This window comes from Aythya marila (genome assembly GCF_965140915.1).
Source record: "Aythya marila genome assembly, chromosome: 2".
NCBI lineage: Eukaryota > Metazoa > Chordata > Aves > Anseriformes > Anatidae > Aythya > Aythya marila.
Window position 1 is genome coordinate 108,761,035 of NC_139043.1, and position 24,436 is coordinate 108,785,470.

The window sequence follows — 24,436 nt, forward strand, 5'->3', positions numbered from 1 at the left end:
CTATGGGGATGTTTGCATTCTTGTAACTTTTTATCCACATGGTATAGAGATGTGTAAAAGCAGCAGATATTGATTTTCTTATTTACTGATTGGAGCTAACTTCATAAATTTACATTTAGTCTTTAGGTTTTAATACCTCCTAACGAAAAGTCATTCCTATGTCAAGTTTATTACCACCTGTTTGGTTTTCTGCTGTAGTATAACTCATATTCAATTCATATCAAGATAAATTCTTTTTGATTTCCTGAATTTAACACTTAAACAGATTTCTTTAAGGTGTGTGTTTTTTTTAAACTGGAGATCTCATTACATAAAATTCACAGTATAAAGACTTTGTAGCTTTAGAGAAGCTATATCTGTTACCACAACTTGCTCTTTCACTGACTAAACTGAAATTCTTTCCATAGCTTTTTGTCAAATGTGTTGATGTCTTAGTGTTTTGAACTTTTTTTTTAATCATCTCTTCCTTGTTCAGTGTTTGTTTCATCTACTGTCTGGCTTTTAAATAGCAGTTAAAGCAACTTTCTAAGCCTATTTTCATTTTATGATGTCCAAGTATCCTGGTTTTCCTCTGGCTAAAAATCTGCTGTTGAGATGTAAGTGCCTGAAGTGTTACAGCATGCTTTTCTACAGCTACCCTACTTTCTTACTTCTCTTCCAGTTCAGCAGTTCTGGCCTTGAGCTGCAGAATGTGGACAATGAGGTGCACAGTGTGTTTGCAAAAAGTTGCATCACATCAGCTTAGGAGAAAACAAGCTGTTCTCTACACAATGCATTGCGCAATAAACTCTGTTCTATGAATCTTGTCTAATCTTTTGGTCTTTTAATGCTACTGCTAAAAAAAAAAGAAAAGCATAACTGATAGTTTATCTTTTAGAACAGGATTTATTTAGTTACTTTTAAGCAATTTAAATGAAATTTCCTTATTTTAACTGAATTCCCAGAAAAGGTTATTAGAGGCTTGGACTTTTGGTTAGTGGATACATTTCACATCTCAAGTGATACTGTTGCTGACATCATCAAACTGTCGATTCCAGTCATTTTTTCTTTTAGAGATAGGGAAGACAATGAGAAATTGTGTGGTTGTTCCATATGGCTAGATAAAACTAACTGTAGTCATAGTACCAACATCATTCTTGGTTCAGTTCCAAATGCTTTCAACTCTAGTGAAGATGTATAATCATGCTTCCTGAAAGCTATGTAACTACTATTTAAATATGTATGCTTTCACTTTGGCTAGAAAGCTGCTTTGAGACCCAGTGGAAAACAATTATTTAAAAATGTTGTGTTCTGAAAGCATTTATAACGATTGTAGCAATTGTGTGATTACATTGCTATTACTAGTTCATTTTTACTAAATCTTCTAATAGCAAGAAACACTTCTAGCTCTTCCACAGAAGTCCAGACTTCTTTAACTTGCATTAATGATGAATCTCATCATCTTTGAATGTCTTTGAGCTGTGAAAGGTTAAAATAGAAAAGCTCTTATGATTAGATGGTTTTTGGTTGGCTTTTGTGACCAAAATCGTTAGATAAAGGTTTTGGAAAATTCACCGGGAGTGTTTTTTTTTGGATGGCTTGGAATCAAGCTAGTGAAAATTATCACTTACCTCATACCCTGCTTTGATTCATTGGCTGGTTGTTTTATATCAGCTTCTCAGTGTCCTTTTTGGTGGTAAATTCTGTCACTTGACTTCTCTCAGCTTGCTTTTAGGATCTCAGCCAAGAGCTAGTGAAAACAGGACTGAAGAAAAAGTCACTAAGCTATGAATAGCGTGGTTCTGTATCACACTGATGAAATAAATACTTAATGAATATGTAATAAGTCATGAACTGTGTGGACAAATGTCCAAACGACAGTCACCAAAATTGATCAATGTTAAATGAGAGTGGAATAATATTCTGTCTAATGAAAGAAGAGAAGTTATAATGAAATCTCAAGTCTCCCTCACAGTGAAATTAACTGTTCAACTTCAGGTTTTAAAAGCTGAAATCTTGAGAAGTGGTTAATATAATAGCATTACTGTTGTTTTCAGTTGAGGTGTATAAAAAGGGATATTGGTCTTAGTTCCTGATACTGGTAACTAAGATATTGGTTACCTTTTGTGGAAGTGGTTATCCTCTAGTGTAGTGTATGGTGTAACTTCACTTTCAGGGATCCTTTTTGGTGGCCTGAGGTTGATTTTTTTGTTGAGGATGACTCAAATCTATAAGGAGTCCTTCTAACAGAATTTCAGACGCATGGCAATAGAGGACTTTGATGCCTTGTTTCCTTTTACCACAGGGTTGTAGAGAATGGAAAGAACCCTGCATTTCCTGAAAACTTTTGCTCTTTAGAGGTAAGTCCAAAGAGCACTGAAGACAAATGGATCTTCCCATGATTTTTTTTCCCCCGTTCAGATTAGCAAAATTAGGGTGGTAGGATGCAAGGGCAAAGTCTTGAAATGAATGGGAAGCACTTTACCAATTAACAAAATACATTTTATCTAAAACAATAATTGTTTCTACTGATTTTGGGTGCAACTGACTAAAATGAAATAGTTGTAATCAAAAGAATAACCTATGTTTAAGTCATGCTGATGGAATAAAGTAATTCATGTAAATATTCTGTTAACACATCTAGACAGAGATAAAGGAAATCTTTCTGGTGAGCCTGTGGATTTTTAGACAAATTAAAAAGTCAAGATGCCTTTATTTGCTCTTCAATGTAAATGGGCAAGTTGAGTTTGTCTAGTCTTGTAGAGGTGCTTTTTGAGGTCTACATTCCAGTGGTATCTTGAAACTCTGTTCTAGGTATATTGATGTATTTGAGTAAAATTAGTGTAGCTGTGCAAGGCATCCAGTTTTTCATTTTTATATTCTGTGAACCATTGGGTGTCTGGAAATTACTCTGAACTGATCTGTGGAAGAATCAATGACAAAAGCATACCTGTTGTTAGGCAGGCTTCATTTTCTGTGCTGGAGCTGGCAACTTTACTGAGAAGTGTTAAAACATATGTTGAACTGCAGGTCTTTATATGCCTACAGTTTTAGATGTTAGTCGTTTGGAAGGGAACTGCTTAATTCTTCATGCAGGCATACTGATCGTGGAAAATAGATTGGTCTTGATCTTCTAAAGTAGCTTGATGCCTCCCCCTTAGTATTGTTTATAGAAAAGGCAGGAAAAACAAGCCCAATCACTTGAAGCTGCATTAAGTAGTGATGGAATTATAAGAAAGATGCACTTGTGCAGATTTTAATTGAACTACTTCTAAACTACATATAAAATATCTTTTTGTTTCAGTATCATATTTATAGTTCATTTCATAAGATTTTCATGAGATTTTTTTGTTTCAATGTTCATGTCTTCTGTGTGTATGTCCACCAAAGAGCTGTAGTACACTTCACACTGAAGATGAAATTGGTTGAACAGTTACATGGTGCTGGGGTGTTTTTATATAGCAGTTTCTTTGGGTCTGCCTCTATTACATGACAGATCTTGACAGTTACTAGAATGCCCTTCTGTTATGTGGTTGCTAAAAAGTAGTAGTTTGCCTCTGTGGGAAATACTGTTCTTTACTCTTTCACTTTTCTAGGACACAAGTTTCTGACTCGGATAAGTTTGGATCATGGCAGGTCAGATAAAAAGTGTCAGTGCTGGTCATCCGTAGTGTAACAAGCAATCTCAGTTGTAATGTTTTTTTTTCCTATTAAAATTTGATAACTTGCAGTTTTTGTTTTTAGCTTGAAAGTGTTGTGACAACCTTGACAGAATTAATGTCTTAAGTTGACAACATTTAAATTCTCCAGGGAGTATCAAAACACAAAACAAAAAAAAAAAAGACACACAAAACTTAATAGAACAAAGCTAATTTTGTAGCTTCTGACTCCTATATTGAACGCAGTAAATAGATCTAGTTTAAAAAAAAAAAAAGTGGCCTGAGTTGGGAGTATGTTTCGGGGCAGAGCATCTGGTCTAATCATGCCTAGTGTATGCATCTTGTCATTACACAGTTGATCTGTGCTGCCAAGTCAATTTGTCCAAAGGAAAATAGAACTAACAAAGGCCCCTCTGCCCAAGGCTTTTAAAGAAACATTTTAGTTAGGTGGTGGGATGAATTCAGTCTTTTCCCCAATACACTGTGATGATACTAGCTTGAAGACACTGCTGCATAAAAAGACTTTGAGATCAGTTTAGATTTTGTAGATGGCTTAAATCGTTTTAGTCTTCAGACTAATGTGTGGTTTCCATATTTATAGGGTTCTTGCCAATAGGGTGGGAGCAGGCTGACTTTGGGAAGGGAGTAGTGTTTGTCGGTTGAAAGTAGAATGCTCGCTTACTTTCACAGGGCATACATTAGAACACAACAGAGACATCCAGTTGCCTTTCAGCTTTATATTGTGGATATATCTTCTAGTATACTTTAGGGTAGAAAAGTCTGTTCTGGTTTTCAGTATGATAATTGAGAAAGCAGTAGTTCTTTTTTTTTCAGCTGATACAGAATTTGCTTTAGCAATTTGTATTCAAGAATGAATAATAAAAATTCGTCAAGTTGTCAGTATTGCTTTAGTTTGCAGGTATATATTTAAATTGTACAGAGAGGGACTGGATCTAGTATTAAGATAATGACTTGAAGATGTCAGCATAACCTGGATGCTGTCTAAATTGTGTTGCTAGTTTTGATTTAGGAAGTGAGAGCTCATACTGCAAATAAAATAACTGTTGTTCTCAAAGTAGAAATTATTGATGTCCTGTGCGCAGAAGGTGAACAAAGTTCATAAAACAAGACAGAGTTGGAAAGACAATACTAAAGACAAACCAGTGTCTGTACTATGAAATGGTAGAAATTTGTAATAGCTTTTGATTTCCTTGGGTTTCATGTGTAAGTAGTTATCAGCATGCAAACAATGGATATATAAGTTAGATAAGTTAGTAATTTGAAGGATGATGGAATTTTGTGATGCTGCTGGAGACTTTTTTGTTTATTTTTAAAGGGGGTTCATAACTTAGGCTTTGCTAAGATTAATTCTGAAATGTTCAGATAAAATGCTCTGCAGTTTTGTGATTTATTTTGAGAATATAAGTGTTACCTTTAGAAAATTTTGGGTTTGAAAATATGTGCTGTTAACCATGTGGTCAGAAGTGAAAGTATTTTATAATATGTTGGGGTTTTAACGCTGCTTTTTCACTGTACTTAAATAATGTAAACTTGTTTCTCCATGTATGCTTTTCCCACATGCACTCTAACAAAGATATGCTTTGTTTAGTTCAACACTATGAAAAACATGCAAAAAGTTGTAGGATTTTCTTCCTTGGTGGATAGGCAGACACTAAAACCAAACATCCAGGTATTCTGAGGAGACTATTTCCAATGTAGTATGTTATAAAGTATTGAGCTGAAGGATTAAGTGTGACTTCTATATTATTTTCTTACTTGGGTGTTTGGGAAGTAAGAACCTTGGGAGTAGTAGGGGGGATGCAGTCTGCTTCCTTAAGTTAGTATACTTTAAATAAATGTTCTACTAATAGTTAAAATTTTGGAATTGAATACAATAAGGCATTGCTATTAGTGCACTTCTAATAGGATACGGTACTTGCCAAATCTAGGTCTCTGTTTTAACTCTACTGAGTTGGGTGGTAATTAAATTCTCACCCTCTTACGGGGGTTAAATGTTTGTTTCATCCAGTTATTTAACAGAAAAGCTGCTGTGTTGGTTTGCGTGCACCAAGTTTCAGGTGTGTTAGAGTTTTGTATGCTCTCTGCACTGCTCCTCTGGTTTATTAATTGCTAGACTTCAGTGAAGTATCTACCTACCATTTACATTATGAATCTCTCCCTGCATCTGAACTACCTGTGTTTCTATCAATGGATACTGCGATTCTTTGTCTTGTTCTGAGTTTCTGCTTGGCTCTTCCTCTTTAATCTACCTTGTTTGCCAGCTCCTTCTGTTAGATTACTACAAGTATTATTATTCACATATGCACTATTTCATTTTAGCAGAATTTAATTCTATGAGTTTTTATTTTGATAAAAACTCATAGAATTAAAATCTGCAACTTTTCATCTGCCTATTTAGAAGAAAAATAACTCAGTAAATATCTCATTTTTTTTCATCCTCTGTTTTTCTTTTAAGAGTAAAGGAAGTTGTTATTTTTGGTTGAAGTTTTAAAAGATGTGCAGCTTTAGCTGTCACAGTTTAACACTTTTTATCTTAATATTTTCCAAGTGTCTCACTTTTCTATGGTAGCTATATAAAACATCACAAGTCTGGCTAAGTGACTTTCATTTTGTTGTTGGATTTTTTTTCTTCCAGGAAATGTATGAAGTTGCCAAGAAGCTTTGCTCGTTCTGTGAAGGTCTTGTACATGATGAACATCTTCAGCATCAAGGCTGGGCTGCCATAATGGCCAACTTGGAAGATTGTACATACTCTTACCAAAAGCTACTTTTCAAGTTTGAAAATGTATATTCAAGCTATTTGCAGTCCATAGATGATATCAAGTTGAAACTCACACAGTAGGTTTGCCATTAAACTTCAGTCTCAATCTCCAGAGCTTATTTATGTTTTTTGTGTTTTAAGTAATCAGGCATGTATTGTTTGATTTTTATGTCACTGAAAACATTATTTCTCTTCTATGCTAGTCTTTTTTTTTTTTAATTGACTTTTTTTTTTCATTACATTCATCAGCACACAGATACCTGTACTGAATTATCTGGAAAATTATGCTCACTACTGTGAGCTGTTTAAGAGCTGGAGTCCTTCCAAATGTACACTAGAAACATCTAAATAATAAATTTAGTCATTAAATAGTATTTTGAATACATATTTGCACTTCTGAATTAATTACTTCTGAATACACATATTAAGAATGATGATTTATGTTGCAAAATTGAAGCTACTTATAACACAATCTTGGTGTGTGTAGACATACATCTTTGGGTGTACGTATATAAATGTATACTTAGAGCCTTGCAAACTTTGGATGTTGCTTGAAGGAAAATATTTTTTTGACGTCTTTCTGGAGACGTTATATTATTGTGGTATTTCTGTGACTGATGTGCCTAATAGAATTTCAGGTACTTAGAGAAATCAAGCAGAAATATGGTGTACCTTTTTTAATAAAACAAAAAATAAGTTGAATTTCATAGCTTTTACCAAATATGTAGAGAGCATTCAATCTCTGCAAAAGTAGTCAGCCAGAGGGCACTCAGTCTTTGCTAATAAGCATTGATGTGTACCTATGCAGAATGCAAACATGCAAGTCCTAGTTGTGTGTTTAAAATATGGACATGTCTCAGTTTATCAAACTGTTGTCTTTTTTCATGTTTTTGTCATTGCATTATAACTATAAGCTTACCTTGAAGTTTAGAAGAGTTCATATTGAGCAGTGGAAGAGCAAAAATTTCTCTAGCTGTGCTCTCATAATGTTGTTACTGAACACAGTGCTTTGAAAGGGTAATAAGCAAATTCATTTTGAAGTCTGTTTCAGTTCTAAAATATACAAATAGCACTTCAATTATGAGTGGCTTGTGTCAAAGTTGTTATGCAACTGGCTTCTGGATACTGATGGCTTTTTGTTTTCACCCTTTTTAAAAAAGCTTGGGTTCTGCTGTTTCTATCATGGCCAAGATACCACTGCTGGAGTGCCTAACGAGACATAGTTACAGGGAGTGTTTAGGAAGACTGGATTCTTCAGCTGAGCATGGAGGGGCAGAAAGTGAAGAAACTGAGGATGGGAAATCTCCTGAACTGGTGCTTTATTCTGATGTATCTAAAGTGAACAATAAATCAATGTTAGCATCATTTTGCAAGTCAGTTGAACATTCAGCTTTGGAAGGCACAAATCCTGAAAATGTAAAAGATGATAAGGAGTCGGGTCAAAATGCTACTGTCCAGGACAATGAAACATCAGTAGAATTGAAAGATGATGACCAGCCTTCATTCAATGTGTCTTTATTAGACTGGATAAACGTTCAAGATAGACCTAACGATGTTGAATCGCTGGTCAGAAAATGTTTTGATTCTATGAGCAGGGTAAGTTAACTTTTTTTTTCCTCACTCAAATTATATTGGAAATTTGCTATGGGATGATTCTTTTTTTCCAGATGCCGGTTCTTTTGAAGTGATTCAACTTTCTATAGGTTGTTTCTCAAATAACTTTCTGAAGGGGAGACCAAAACAGAGTGGGGGCGGGGGAAGTATTTTGTGAATGAGTTTGAGTTTTAAGAATTTGACCTTTGAGAAATTTTATAATGAACGTTTATTGTGAAATATTGTGAAATTGTCTTGGAGGTTTTGTTGTTGTTTTGGGGTTCCCCTGCTTTTTTTTTTTTTTTTTTTTTTTTTTCGGAAGTCGCCACTCCTTCTGGAAGAACAATAGTTCCTTGTATCAAAGCAGCTTCTACTCTTAGTTGATTGTGGATTTGTGCTTATAATGAAACTAAAATTTTCCTGGACCAAACTCACTGTTAGTATGTGTTTTAAAAATACTGACATTTATTGAAACACAGATCAAATTCATGTGGTTAATCATAATATTTCTTCAGTCTTTATTAACTGGTACATGCTCATGTTCTTTCTGAATCACTGCTTTAACCAATTATAGCATAGTACCCTTCTACACTGAGATTTCCATCTTGCTTCCTTGTACATTTTGCTGTAGCTTATATTTCTTATGTTGTGTAACCTTGTTTGCATATGTATATATGCAAATTATATGTAATATAATTCAATGTACCTAGAACAAAGAAAATTTCTATAGCCTTGGACACTGTAAGGTAAGACTGTAAGACTCTCAATTATGTCTAAGCGTCATCTGTTATAAGGAGTGTTACCATGTGATCAGGTTTATACTTTTTTTTTTAATTCTGACTTAAAAGTAAGTGGAGAATTGAGAGTAATATTAAGGGCTGCCCAAGGTTTTGAGCTGTCTCAATTTTAGTACTGTGCAAAAGGCTGAGTGAATGACTGTACTTCCCAAGTTGTGACGCTTTTATTTTCCTTTGCCAAAAATAAGTATATTCGGTGCTGTCTCTGAAAAACTTTTGTAATTGTCAAAGTCTGAGACAGTCCTCTGTTTTGTTTCTTTGATAATGCTACAAGGTGGCTTCTGATAGTTTTAAACAAGTAACAAAACCTTGTAGCTCAGTTTGAGAGAGAAGAAATTCATTTTGTTCGTACTAGTTAAAGTTGTACAGTGTTATATCCCTATATCTGTCAATATTTTAAGAGACAGGAATTAAAGAGTTGCTTCAAAATACACTTAGTGATGCTGAAGAAAAAAAAACACATTTTAGTTGAATACTTGTACCTTTTTCAGACCAGCTTGTAGACTTATTTGACCTTTTCCACATGTTTTGAACAGGCTATATTGTAACCGTGTACTTTTCTGTCCTTGCTTCTCTTATCTAGTTGTTTGTTTGTTTGTTTGTTTTTTTTTTTTTTTGTAGGGGGGAAAAAGGGGAAATTGCCCCTGCAAAGTTTTGTTCTTGTTTTCCTATCATAATTGGTAGATACTCCATCTATTCTGGCTACCACCAGACCAACTATAAGTGATCAATTTTGATTTATTTTCGTTTTCACAAAAACTCAAAAGCTTCAATATGATAGTTCCTAGGAAAACATTAATTTACTCTTTTTAATGCAGTACAGACAAACGATTCAATCTTTGTTTACCATTGATTCAATCTTTGTTTACCATTGATTTAGAATTATAAAATAGAATTAATGTGTAGCTGGAAAGGAAAATCAACCAAATAAATATCTCACAACACAGTTGTCATCTCAAGTAAATACTAAGAGAATGCTTAAATGTGAGAATACAAAAGCCAATTTTTTTTTTTTGTTACTGTTCTTTGCTGTTCTTCCCCTGCCCTTTCCTTCTTGGAAATATGAACCATACCAATGGCTTATTGCAATTCTTATTTGAAACTCTGAATTCAGGTAAGACTTTCATTGAAGTGTAAGATCTCAGAGTATGAGATTTGTAACAGAATGAAAGTATTGCATAGGAAAGCTTTTATACAGTCAAATATTAGATTAGGGGAAAATAGATTTTTTTATTCATGTTAATATTGATACATGTAAGTGGCTTCTTTAGAAAGGTGTAAGTACGCTTTGTGTTGTGGGTTGATGTAAAACCTGCATATTAGTGGAAGAAACTAGTGTTATGACAGCTCGTATGACCACATACCTGTATATTTCAGAATCATTAGTTTCTCACATAATAAAGACTTCTAATTGGTTTTGCTGTTTCCTTAGTGAAACTTGAAGAGTTACCCTTACTGTCTGTGGGTGTTGTAGCCTTTTAATGTTTCACAGTTTTTTTGTTTCCTAGATAATGGATCACAAAGGAGTAAAGTGAAACAATTGTATTAACAATATGTTATAAAAACTAATAGTGAAAAGTATTAGAAATGTACTATTTTTCTGTAGCTTGTATTCCAGTTACTAGTACTGATCTGCTTATACATGAAGCCATCAATTAAATGCTTTCATTTAGTGGGAAAGTGCTAATGGATCTTGCAGATCTTTCCTACCACCCTCCCTGTTGCACTCCCTACTGAGTCACGTTTGTCATTTGTTCTGATTATAGCTGTATAGACTCTATTCTAGTGTACACTATGTCCATTGGCTTTAATCCTCACTGTCCCCTCATTGTCCCTTCCCCTTGCAAGGACCTGATTTGTATTATGATCTGGTTGGAAAATTTAAAAGAAGTTGATGCGTTGATCAGAAATTCACAGTCTAATTCAGGATTCTGAAACAAGTGAAAGATGTAGGCATGCCTTTGATTCAAAGAAAATGCCTAGTGGAAATAGTATTAGAAATGATAGAATATAACCTTAAATATTAAGGTTATAAAAATTAATGTACCTATTTTGTGTTACCTTTGAATACATCAAGTGCTAACTTTTTCTCATTATTTTATTTCTAGCTCGATCCAAGGATCATCCAGCCCTTTTTGGCAGAATGTCGACAAACTGTTGCCAAACTAGATAATCAGAACATGAAGGCTATTAAAGGCCTTGAGGATAGGCTCTATGCGTTGGATCAGATGATTGCAAGTTGCAGCAGACTGGTGAATGAACAAAAAGAACTTGCTCAGGTAATACAAATGTATATTTGTCTGTGACATTGGAAGATGGTAGACTTTTGATATGTGTATGCTGTTAAAGATTATAATGAAACAGTTGCATGTCTTAATGCAAGATAGTTTTCAATGTGTTACAGTAAAGTGCTGTATTTATAATAATTTGACATTTAAATATTTTTTACACCTTATGTTTTCAGTGCACAACTGAACAACTGATTATCATATTCTTTTAAATATTTTAAAGTGTTCTTTTTTTGATCTGAGAAGAGGAGTTACGACATCACTGTTGTATACTTCAGGAGTTACAGAAGGTCTGTTTACCTTCAGGTTTCAGATATGGAGGGATTTACTGTTTACCGTTACCCTTTCCCTAGTTCTAGGCAGAAAACACTAGAAAATCAGAGCTTGAGTGAGAAATACAGAATAAGAGAGAGACAGATTAATTTCTGTTTTTGAAGGGAAATGCTTAGTCCTTGGTAATTGTCCCTCTATAAAAGTACCTGAGAAGAGGTAATGTGCTTAATGGTTAATCACCAAGCTTGTAGTGAGGAGAGAATGTAGTGTGCCTGTATTAGACAGTGTCATTTGAAGTGGTAAGAAATTGGATGTAAAGCTTCTCTAAATATTAAAATATACAAACACATGAGCTGTACATTTTAAATAGTATAATGCTGTAGTAAAGCTTCTTCATTAAATACAGCTTCTGTGAAGAGCTTCAGGTAATTTTATACCCAATTGTCTTTTTGAAACTCAAAATACATTAAGAACCGTATGTGATCATTACCTGAAGTAATAGATGTGTAGATTTTCACCATTGCATCAGAATAGGGACCATAAAGAAACAGACAAGTTTCTCATTTCTGCTTGCATGGTGGTATATCATTCATGGGAGTAAGTGGGCAGTGTTCTTCCCTATCTTGCTGGTCAGCTGGGTAATCAGGGGCCCCTTTCAAGGCCCAGGGAAGAATTGGACTGGCAGTCATATAGGACCCAGGTGTTCAGCTGCATCCTCTGGCTGGTATGTAAAGGTGGGTGCTACTAGCACTTCCAGCAGCATTGTTTAAAAGTGTAGACTGTTCTCCAATACTTTCAATGAGGAAGTCCAGGCATATTTTTTTGTTAAATCTCAGTCTTGCATACATGTTATGTTGTAGGCAGGTGCTAAATCCAAGAGAAATTTAGCATGGTAGAGAAGCTATTCTTGCATCTCTCTACTTGGTTGCCCAGTGCTGTTGTGGTCTTAGCTGTGTTCTCCCTCTCCACTTGAATGAGGAATGTACCTCAAGTTTACCAATTCTATTTGAGTGACGTGCCTAAAAGTCAATTGGAAAGATACTTGGTACCTTTTTTTTTTAAAATACCTCTGTACATTTTGATTTTGTGCCTTTTGAAGATTTATCAGACTTAAAACTTTCAAATCTTCATCTTGTCTTTTTTTTTTTTTTTTGTAAATTGGCTTTTCTATGTGTATCATAAAATACACAAGTTTGTTTTTAAGAATAGTGAGATAGAATGGTTTGAATTGGCAGGTACCTTAAATGCTATTTTATTCTGATCCCTCTACTATGTACAAGGATACCTTCCATTAGATCAGGATGTCCAAAGCCATATCCAGCCTGAGCACTTCCAGGGTTCCACAACCTCTATGGGCAACCAGTTTCAGAGCCTTATCACCCTCATCATGAAGAATATGCCTTATCTTATACCATAGATAGGACAACATTATTTTTTTAATCAGTGAATTGAATGCTTGTGATTAAGTACGAAGGGTACTACTGGATAGCTTTATTCCTTGGTTTTATATGGAACCATTTCTGTATATGCTGTATATATGATGGAAAAACCTCAGGAAGCATTTTCTAATCAGATGTAGGAAGACATGGTTTTTCATTTCATATACTTATATTATTTCATCTACTACATTTAATGTAGTTGTTTAGATACTGTTTACAAAAACTAGATGCTTGTAGATGCTTAATGTGAGATTAGTTAGAGCTAGTATGTTACACAAATGATAGTCTGCATAGAAATATTAAAAAGAACAGCTAGATTCAAAGGTTTAAGTTTATTCATATAGGCAAAGACTTGGGTATTTTTAAAGGGAGTGCTCAAAATTTTTGTGGTAACTGTTGATATTTGGTGTTACTAGAAGAAAACTCTAAATTTTCCCTTTCATCACATTTTTCAGCAGTGAACTATTTCTGTTCATAAAGAAATAGCAAGTGGATGCATTTTATGGAACAAGAATAAGGAAGATGTAAATGGCAATTCCAGTGGCTGTATATGTATTGGAAGCTGTATAGTTGTCTTTCCCAGGCTGGAGAAAGCTATGTTCCTTCTAGAATTTGACTTGACTTTCTATTCCAACTTAGGTTCTATTACTGAAATTCAAAACAAACTTAGCCCAGAGAACAGTCTGCTAGAAGTCCTCGTTACTTAGATAATTTGTTTGTCCCTTGGACTGTCTTAAGAGTTATTTTGTCTCTGGTTAGCCTTTTCTGTGAACTGACCTGACCCTTAAGCAGCCTTTTATATGAAAATTACTTTTTGATTTATGTACTTGAATAGTAAATCTCTAGCTGTTGGAGCAATGGAAAGCTGCTTTGTTAAATTCAAAAACTACTTTTCTCTCTGGAAGCTGGGATTTGTAGCATACGCATATATAACTATGGTCAGTAGGTGGCATTATGTAATAACAGTACTCCTCTAGAAAATTTGGAGCCTCTTTAATCTTTCAGTATGGTTCTGTCCAGTAGCTTGTCTTTTACAGCATTTTCTTGTATTTGATTTTTTTCTAAATTTTCTCAATTAATAGTTGTAGCTCTTTAAAACATCTTGTAACATCAAAATTCACTTCCAGAAACTAGATTCATAGAAGTATCAGTCTTCTGTTAGTTCTGTTAACCGTAGCCAACACACAGATTTTCAGATGGCTTTCTCGGTTCTAGGATTCTTCTGCTTCTCTTGAAGTTGATGAGAAAAGAACTTTGACTTAAAAGGGGGAGAGTTATCCATATTGTCCGTGTCATATTCTGTACTTTTATATCCCTTCTACTTCTTGACATCAGGGGGAAAAATCTTATTTTGTTTGGTTTTTGGGGGGGGGGATTTATAGTGCTTTTAGGTCTTCTCAGCTGTTAAGTACTGCACTGACTGCCACCTTTCCCTATTAACTATTTGAATTTAAGTCTAAAGTGTTAAATATTCTTTCTTGTCGCTTTTTTCATTTGGAAATAGCCACTGGGAAAATCAATGAAAGCACTATCATATCTGTTTTTCAGGACTCTTCTGAGTTTACCTTTGAAGCTCATGTTATGAATTCTTTAATTTTCTCAGGACTAGAAAGGCAGGAACTTGTTAGTACAATTGATTACTCACGTCTTGGATTTCTCCAATCTTTGTTTTCCTTTCCTTTTTCTTTTTTTAAATTCACTGTAGTTTTTCTTAACTAGCTGTTGTGGTTTAATTCCCAGCAGGCAGCTCCGTGCCACACAGCTGCTTGCTCGCTCTCCCCAGGTGGGATAGGGGAAAAGAACTGGAGAGGTAAAAGTGTGAGAAATCATGGATTGAGATAAAGGCAGTTTACTGGGTAAAGCAAAAGGTATGTGCACAGGCAGAGCTAAACCAAGAGTTCAGTTTCAGCCACTCCCAGGAGATCAGGGCTCATCACACATGTTTTCTTGGGAAGACAAAAGACTCTGAACATCCCCCTTCCTTCTTTACCCCAGCTTTTATTACTGAGCATGATGCCCTATGGCATGGGATATCTCTCTGGCCAGCCTGGGCCAGCTGTCCTGGCTGTGTATCCACCCAGCTCCTGGTACACCCCAGCCTCCTCACAGCATGAGGAGCTGGAAAGGCCTTGGCTCTGTGTAGGCACTGCTCTGCAACAGCTAAAACATTGAGGTGTTATCACTACTAGTCTCATTAAAAAAAAAACAATCCAAACCACAGCATTATGCAAGCCTGTACTAACTCTATCCCAGCCAAAACCATGATATTGGCTTTTTTTCTAGTATGATCAGAATTTTATTTCTGATCTGCATGCTATGAGAATTTTAGTTTGAAATTTATTTTAAAGATGGATTCACAGATCCAAAAGGCTATCCATAAGTTTGAATATCTTTTGCAGTTTTTTTGTAACTGAGAGTAAAACTGGAAGGAATTTTCTAGCTCAGTGCCTCCAGTTTTGTGTAATTGCAAGCTCCATACCATGTGGTCAATTTAAAAAGCTTACTGAGATGCAATTTAAAAGCAATTATTTTCTTGACTTCTGTACATGTAACAACTTTTTACAATCTGTTCTAAAATGTATATACATTCTTTCATCTCAGATCTGCATGTATTCTTGTCTAGTTCATATCTGTATTTTTTTTCATGCCTAATCCTGTATTTGATTTTGGTACTTGGCGATTCCCTAATGGTTACCAGAGTATGTGCAATGTCTTTGTCTTCTGTAGCTAAACAATTCAAGTTATTTTGGTGAGACTCCTCATCCTGATCGTCTTTAACAATTCTTCCCACTTTTTCCAGTCTCCATTCACTTGGGCTGAATAAGACAGGCAGTTAAAACGCTGGCAACCTGTTTTTGTTTCCCAAAGGGTCCTCCCCCGTTCAGTGTGGAAGTTGCACATAGTTCAGTAACTGCATAGCTCTTCCGTGTTCTCTTCCATCTTCAGTGTTCATCTTTCATTTTCTTTTCATTACACTTTTATGATATTTTACCTTTTGATTTCTGTGCTTTTCTCATAAGGATGCAAATACTTATTGCAGGCTTTGTAAATAAGCTTTACAGTATTTTATGTCAAGACCTCTTCGCTTTTAATATCAAACCAGCAATGACAGTAACTTCATTTGTCACCTGGTATATGTAATTCTATATGGCTTACTGTTCTCATTGACTTCAACATCAGAAACAAACACTTAGAACTAATATGTTTTTTATTTCTTTATTAAGAAAACAAAGGGTTAATAAGCTTATGGAAGCGCAAATGTAGTGTCCACTGTGTTCAAGCAATGTGTCAGATGCAACATGAAAGTGCCTAGCTGAACTTCCCATTCTCGTTGTCTTGCTGAAGCTTATTCCTTTCCCTACTTCCTCTTGTTCCACTGGTTCACCAGAAACAAGAAGAGTTTAGAGCAAATGTTCACAACTGGAGAGACTTATCAGCCCTCCCCACCATGATGCGTATGGATTTGCTGGAGACCCTGTTGCTTTATGGGAGGTGTTTTGTAACCCTTCACTGTTTGACTTCACTACTTCAGCTTTTTAAATATTTTTGTGTCTTTCTGGATTATTGAAGAGAAGTCGGTGGGGAGAATTTCCTTACATGAAACTTCTTCCACCCTCAAATATGGCGTTGATAGGGTGTTTGCCAACAAAACTTTCTACTTGGTTCTTAAGCAAAGCCAGCACCCTTTACAGGAATAAAAGAAAAAAGTGTTGCTGATAGCATTTGCTGTATTCTCAGCCCTGCAATTGGTAAAATGTTTCAGAGAGTCTGTAGTGTGGTCTAGATTCCACAGAAAATCCTGGTCATAATGCTCTTTTGTCCTTCGCTCTTTCATCGCATTTTCTGACACCATAGAGAACCAGGGTGAAATTCTAATTCCTGCCCCATAATAGGAAAGTTAATACCTCTGAGTAAAAACAACTATAAGAATTTTAACATCTTGCAAAAGCACTTAATGTTCCTCAGGCTGTTTTTTTTTTTTTAAATGCTTCAGTATTTGACTTTTCAGAAATTAACATCAAATTCAGAAATTTGTGAGGAACAGTCTTACCAAGTAGAATACAGAAGAGCTAATGCCAGGCAGTTACATTTTGGAATGATTAAGACTAAGTGAAAATGGATGCTCTAATAAAGAGTATCAGGCATCCTTAATTGTCACTGCATGCATTTACTTTGTGTTTTGAAGGTTATGCATTCCATACTGCATAAAGAAGTTCAGTAATTTGTCTTAGATAAGCCTTGCATGGCTGAAAATTTCATGACAATTATGATGTACTTCCTAATTGTCAGATAATGAAGATGATGTTTAAATTTGTACATACTACATTCTGAGGGTGGAGGAGGGGAATTGTTTTCATACATGAATTTGTGGTTCAAGAGGTAGATTCTTTAGCCTGCAGTAATAATACTGGATATGCTATGATGTTAAATCTTGGATATGCCAGAATTTAAAAAGCTGTTTGAAGAAATTAGAATGATGGTTGATTGCCCAACTACTAGTATCTACTTCTTTCTGCTGTATTAAATTTATAATCTTTCACTTGTGCTAGTTAGTTGCGTGAAGTTCTTAAAAGGTTGTGTTGGCACTGTTTGGAGATTAAATCTTAGGTGAGATTTATTTGGTATTATAAAATGGAAGTAACATGAGCTTGACACTTGATTCCTCTATGTAGGATTCTGTTATACCCTTCAATAGTTACAGGAAGTTTATTAAGTCTTGTGTGGTTGCTGCACAGTTGCTTGCAAGGTGGTTGCTTCAGTGCTTTTTGATTATTACAGACTTGTGTAACAAATGTCTTTTTTCTTCTAGGGATTTTTGGCTAATCAGAAGAGAGCTGAGAACTTGAAAGATCCTTCTGTTCTGCCTGACTTGTGTTTAAGTCATGCAAATCAGCTGATGATCATGTTAACTAATCACAGAAAACTGTTAGATATTAAACAGAAATGCACCACTGCCAAACAGGAGCTTGCAAATAATCTACAAGTCAGACTAAAGTAAGTTACAACTTCTCAACTTGGTATTGCAAATTCCACTTGCACTGATACTCTTAAAAAGTGCCATAAAGAAATCTTCAGTAATGCACAGAGGCTTTTCTTAATGGAAGAAAAAATAAAAGTTGGATTAGTTGAGTTTGTATATCAAGTCATCAGTAAGTATGAAACAAAATATTACTTAAGCTTCAAGAAAAAAACCTCTTAATGACCTTCATATCAATAAAACAATAGTGTTGAACCTACAATCCCCTCTCCTGTCAACCTTGGAAGCCATCAATTTCTTATTTAAAATTTGACTGGCAATTGATGTTTTCATAAGAGTGTAATAAATATAAGTAAAACGTTCTTCAGTAGCTTGTGATTGTATCAAAGCAAGAAAGCGTGACATTAGTTTGTGATTTACTTGCAGTTAATGAAAAAGAATTACATGTACTGACATTGAGAACGTCATTTTTTTTTTCACGTAAGCATCATTGCCATATGCCATAGAAGGCAATAAGTAGTCTATATTGCTAAATGGAAAAACAGTTCTTTCCACTGTTAAACCTAATCCTTAAGCTTTATTTAATGTGATGTCAGATATATAGGGGAAGTGTACAGGCTTGTATCATTTCTTCAGAAAGGATTATGTTTATACTAGCTGTTAACAATTAGGCAATGTTCGTGAAGGGTCTAGAGGGCAAGACGTATGAGGAGTGGCTGAGATCCCTTGGTTTGCTCAGCCCCGAGCAGAGCAGGCTGAGGGGAGGCCTCATGGCGGCCTGCAGCTCCCTCACGAGGGGAGTGGAGGGGCAGGCGCTGAGCTCTGCTCTCTGGGGACAGCGACAGGACCCGAGAGGACAGCATGGAGCTGGGACAGGGGAGGGACAGGCTGGGGGTCAGGGAAAGGGTCTGCACCCAGAGAGTGCTCGGGCACTGGGACAGGCTCCCCAGGGCAGTGGTCATGGCACTGAGCCTGTCAGACTTCAAGGAGCATTTGGACAATGCACTCAGACATTTGGTTTGATTTTTTGGGTTGTCCTGTGTGGAGCCAGGAGCTGAACTTAAGGATCCTTGTGGCTCCCTTCCAACTTGGGGTATTCTGTGGCTCTACAAACACTGATTCTGTTAAGACTCTGCTAAACTTGCACACTGGATCCATCAATCCATCTTTTTTTTTTTTTTTTCTTCTTGAAAAGATTACAGTTTGTGTGAAAAAATTTAGTTTAAAGATTCAGGAAAAAGTAAAGCAGAGTCAGCAGTGCAGTAATGACAAAGATTGTGTTTGTAAGATGAATTATTGCTAGGGAAATCAGAATAGGAATTGGTCTGTCTTCAGTGCCCATGCATCTTCTCTTACCCTTCTGAAAAGATGTTTTTTTTTGTTATTTCACCATTTTTCACTAGTATCAAGGGTTAGTATGTAGAAGCTAGCTTACCATAAACATCAATTTGATTTCCTATATGCTGAAGTATTGGTGTAGCTGTGCACCTAATTCATAAGTTACTAGAGGAAAAGAATTGAATCCCTTTGGAAGGAGAAAGTGAGGCACAGAGAATGAATCCGAGGAGGATAGATCTTGAGAAGAATAAAACATAGACTTTAAAAAAAAAAAAAAAAAAAAAAAAAACACTTTTTTGTGTCAAACCAAAGGTTCTTCTAGATTGCCTTCATCAGCAGCTAGTAACAAATGACTAAAACAGGAATGAGGAGAATGCATAATATTTTCCTCTAAGAATATTTACATACAGAAGCAGTTCTGTGTTTAACTACTGGTTAATTAGCTTAACTAGTTCTTTTGAATCCACAAAATCCTCCTGGCTTTTGTAAGTTCAGCAGCATAACTGTTGTGTGGAAAAAGTACTTTTTTAGTAGTGTTACTACTACTAGTGTTGACTTCGTTGTATTTGTCGCTTTTACTTCACTTCTGTCAACGAAAATTTCTTTGTTACTGCAGGGGTGTAGCTCCATGTTATGACTTTGGAAAAGTTGCTGTAATGTTTCCACTCAGACACCAGTTTATCACCTTTTCAGTAGCTAAGCTGTGGTTTAATTATTATGGTGTCTGTTTGAAATTAGTGTATTGACCAAGAAATACATGTGTATATTTTCAATAAGGTAATTGGATGTGTGGTTACATAAAATGAGAACTTGCATGTTAGCAGGGTGGTTATTTGTAGTGAGTGAGTAGATAGTGTGAACTTCTGGGCAGTCTTTAGATCTTCTCTTTGACAGTATCGCCACCCCTGCTATTTCTGGATAATGCTTTTCAATGTTTTTAAGACTTATAAACAAAGACTAGTGTCATATTTGCTCTGGCTGTACCGACTTCTTTGTTAATTCTTCTAGAGAAAATTACATTACTATTTTAAGGTTATGTATGTTAAGAGTATTACTTACCAAAAACAATACCTTAAGTGTTGGTGAGCATTAATTTGAGTATTTATGTGGATTTTTTACTCTGAGAGGTTCATAGGGAAGACAACTACTGAATTCTGAATGACTTGGTACTTACAGATAGCCTGTTGTTGACCTGTGTAAAATAATATAATTGTTCCGTTGATCCAGAGATATTGCTAATTTTGGATAAATTCAAATGCAGAAGAGATGACTAAGTTGCTATCTTCTAAAGTGTAACCTGCTTTTGTAGGTGGTGTTGTTTTGTAATGCTTCATGCTGACCAAGATGGAGAGAAACTGCAAGCTTTGCTTCGTCTTGTAACAGAGCTGCTAGAAAGGGTCAAGGTTGTAGAGGCTCTCAGCACTGTTCCTCAAATGTACTGTCTAGCTGTTGTTGAGGTTGTAAGGAGAAAAATGTTCATAAAACACTACAGGGAGGTAAGTAAATGCAAAGGTTTGGTCTTGACAGTTTGTCAATGTATAAATTAACTACTAACTATGTATTTTTCTTTCTGTAGTGGGCTGGTGCTTTAATAAAAGATGGGAAACACCTATATGAAGCTGAAAGAGCAAAAAGAGAATCTTTTGGTAAACTGTTCAGTAAGTACTTTCTCTTCTGTGAATTCAAAGCTATGGTTTAGTATGTACTGTTGTCTTTAAAAGTAGCTAAAATATTTTAATTATGTTGTAATTTAAATACCTTCATGTTGTTTTTTGTTGCTTAAAAAGGGAACGTACGGTGTGCCAGGAGGTACTATTAGTAGCAAAGTTTGTTCATAAGTTATGTTATGATTTAACAAACTATTCCGTATAGATTACCCAAAATACTGTGAAAGTTCTAATTAGCTTAAAGCTTTCAAAAGAAAAAAATTCTGATTACTACTCTTAAATGCAGTTTCTGCTTGAACATGTACAAGCTTTAAATAGCACTTGTGAAACCATTACTGAATATTTGAGTATTGGTACAGCTTCATCTGTAGTTCTTCAGGAAAGACAAAAACTAAAGTTTCACGTATATAACACTTGACCAGAGGCTTAAAAAAAAAAGTATGAAGTTTGATTAAAAAAAATAAATCAGAGAAACTGGATTTTTCTATTAAATCTGCATCCTATGTTCTAAATGAACTACTAAAATAAGAAAATTGAGTAAAAGGTTATCAAAATTTTGGGAAGGAGATTTGTAAGATTACAAAGAAGAAAATTTGAAAAACAACTTGAAGATTTTAAGAGGTAAGCACTAAGGGAACTATCTCAAATGGAGTGCGAAGTTGTATTTTTCATGGTGGGTTTTGCATGATGTTCCATGCAAAAAGTTTCACTTTTTGTTGAGAAATAGCATGGTTGGTAATACTTTCAAATTTAGTTCAGTTGTTAAACTCTTTCTCTTGAGGCAGTGTTTGTATGTTGCATTTATTTATTTTGCAGTTTAAATAACCACTTTTTTTTTTCTTTGCCCAGGGAAATCTTTTCTAAGGAATCGCTTGTTTAGAGGACTTGATTCCTGGCCTCCGTCATTTTGTGTATGTACTCGGCATCTTTGTTTCTTTCATATTTGTAAACAGTACTTTTGTAAATTAAACTAGGCTTAATTCATGTGATATGCCTGTCACATTGCTCTGACACAAAAGAAAGAGCTAGAAACTAGCACTTTTTTGCTATTTAAAGTGACCTATATTAATGTCGGTTCCTAACTTGCTTTGCAGTGGGAGAGGAAATGTCAGTTTGATACTCCTTTTTAACAAGGAGTCTCTGAAATTGAAACAAAAAAAAAAGCTGTTGATCGGAAAGCTGAAGCCAGGAGGGATAATTTACCCATGTAATCCAATATTTTGAATAATACGGCCATAAAATTAATCATGCTGCGAAAGCAAGTAAAAGGTTTTCGTGTTTTCCCGTAATTACTAGACGAGTGGAGCAGAGTTTTCATCTCTTCATTGGTTGATAACATGATGGTGAAAAAGTGTAGCTATAATCAAGCATTGTCTATTAAATTTAATTTCACGCAGACTGGTTAATTCAAGTAAAATCTATCTCTGATTCTAATGTTGCCATCTTATTTTGCCTTGTTTACTCTTTTCAGCTTCTATTTTGCAGCTTTTTTTTTTTTTTTTTTGAAAAGATGCTGGGAAGAAATAAAAATTGTACTTGTCTTACTAAACACTGAACTGGATTGATAGTTAAATGTCTGTTTAGCAGCACAATAAGTAAAGTTTCAGTGCCATCTCTTAACTTCTTAAATCAGTAATGTTTACAAAGCTTGGTAATAGGGAGACAGTATTGATGACAGAGGCACTATGGATAATGACTGTAAATGTAAATTAATTTTTTAGGGTTGTTTGGGTGAGGGTGTGGCTGGACATGGTTCCCTTAAAAGGATACTGAATTCTTTTGTGAGATCAGTTTGTTAAACTTCTCCATTATGAATTAGGCTCCTTTTTTGAGTCATTCCTTAGTCATCTTGATATCACCTTCATAACAAAAATCAATTAATTTCTTCTTAATACAGACACGAAAACCTCGCAGATTTGACAGTGAGCTTCCAGATATCTCATTAAGTGACTTGCAGTTTTTGCAGTCATTTTGTCCTTCAGAAGTACAGCCGTTACTCAGGTAAATCACCTTTTTAAACTTTGTGCAATGTGGGGGTAGCTTCCCTTTCTGTCCTGCTTCCACCTCCAATTTATTTCGCATAAGGAACAGACAAGGATATTTTTTTAAACTGATATTCTTAAGCAATGCTCTTTTGCCCGCTTACTGCAGATGGATGTTACTTACATGCTTATACACAAGTTCAGATGACCTGAACACATGTATGCCCTATGTATTCTGTATGGAGATGTAGAGTATGTTGGACATTGCTCTAATAGTTAGTGAGCTTTCAATTTATATGTCTTAAACATGTTAAAAAAAAAAAAAATGTACAAAATAGGCAGGAGCAAGTCCTGTGTAAGGTCCTGTCTAGGATGAGGTCTATCTATATCACCATAATCAGATGCTACAGGTATCTATCATCCTCTGTTCTAACAAACGTGGCTGTAGTTAAAGATTTTTCTCAGATTTCATTTTCTAGCTCCAACGCCATAATCCCACAAAGAATGGTAATATAAAAAGGAGTTGCTCCAGTGTCATTTGTCAGGTTCACCAACAGTACCAACCTGCAGCCTGTTACTGGTGCACGGTGCAGGAGCTGAATTGACTGCGTTTTTCACTTTTATGTTTACTGGCATTCTTGTTAATTCAGAAGTCCTGGAAATCCTCCTGGTGCTATGGCAGCTGACGTTAAACAATAAGTATAGTGAGCTTAGTGTGCTTGAGAGTGAATTTGCCATAGATCACAATGCAACTGATAAACCATTCTAATTTCCTCTTGTTACACTGTTAAGTTTGCTTCTGAGTCACTGTGGAGATAAAATGAAAACTATTATAATATGTATTGCTGATATTTGCTGTGAATTTTACAACCTTCCTAGTAAATCCAGACTGAGTTCAGGAATAACTTTGTTTTTCTATTGTCAGGAAATCATCAGTAACAAAACTGTTGTGGGTTACTGATGTAATGATAGAGCTTTCCACTTGATGGCAATAGAGGTGGAATTATGTCATGTTCACTCTGTTTCGTGTTTACATTTGGTGGCAATGTTGATGACAGTGGAGGACTTGTAACTTGAGTGGGCTGAGTACCCCACCTGGGTACACTCTGAACTTCAGAACAAACTTTAGAGCAGTGCTTTGTCTGGTATTTTCATTTAATATCAAAAAACAAAACAATCGGCAAACTAGCAGTCTGAAACCTAGCACGGAATCCTCTCCTATCATCACCAGTCCCCTGAGCTGCATAATTAAAGGCTTCTGTTATGCTTTTATTTACTTAGTGTTTCAGTCTTCTCAACTGCTAAATTTAAGCAATTAATGAAATCTTAATTCTATAAAATTCACTAGATGCTACGTGCATCTACTACATAATATTTTTATCTAGTGTATATATACTATTATCTAGTATATTTGAATAGAGAATGCAAAATACAGTGAAATATAATCTGTTTTTATTATGTTGCTAGTCTAAATTAACTTCTGCTTCATGACTTCAGTGGAGTAATTCCAAACAAATAGCGTGGAGGTACAGGCTCTCAAGAAAAATGGAGTAAATATTACTTTTATGGAGGTTTAGGAAACTTGCAATTGAAATCTTACAGTGCAAAACATGCAATGTGATCACAAAACATTATTCAGCCTTTTGATCTATCGTTGACAA

The 24,436-nt window shown here is 35.3% G+C and overlaps 1 protein-coding gene across 2 annotated transcripts in view; it reads left to right on the forward strand.

Moving 5' to 3' along the window:
- Positions 1-24,436, forward strand: part of RB1CC1 (RB1 inducible coiled-coil 1) — a 74,678-nt gene that overhangs the window by 21,552 nt on the left and 28,690 nt on the right. For both annotated transcript variants that reach the window (XM_082752248.1, XM_082752247.1), the window contains exons 6-13: positions 6,295-6,497; positions 7,581-8,016; positions 10,919-11,089; positions 17,621-17,805; positions 20,436-20,622; positions 20,703-20,784; positions 21,643-21,704; positions 22,691-22,794. In XM_082752248.1, coding sequence (XP_082608374.1) covers positions 6,295-6,497; positions 7,581-8,016; positions 10,919-11,089; positions 17,621-17,805; positions 20,436-20,622; positions 20,703-20,784; positions 21,643-21,704; positions 22,691-22,794 — 1,430 coding nt within the window. The remainder of the gene's footprint in view (positions 1-6,294; positions 6,498-7,580; positions 8,017-10,918; positions 11,090-17,620; positions 17,806-20,435; positions 20,623-20,702; positions 20,785-21,642; positions 21,705-22,690; positions 22,795-24,436) is intronic.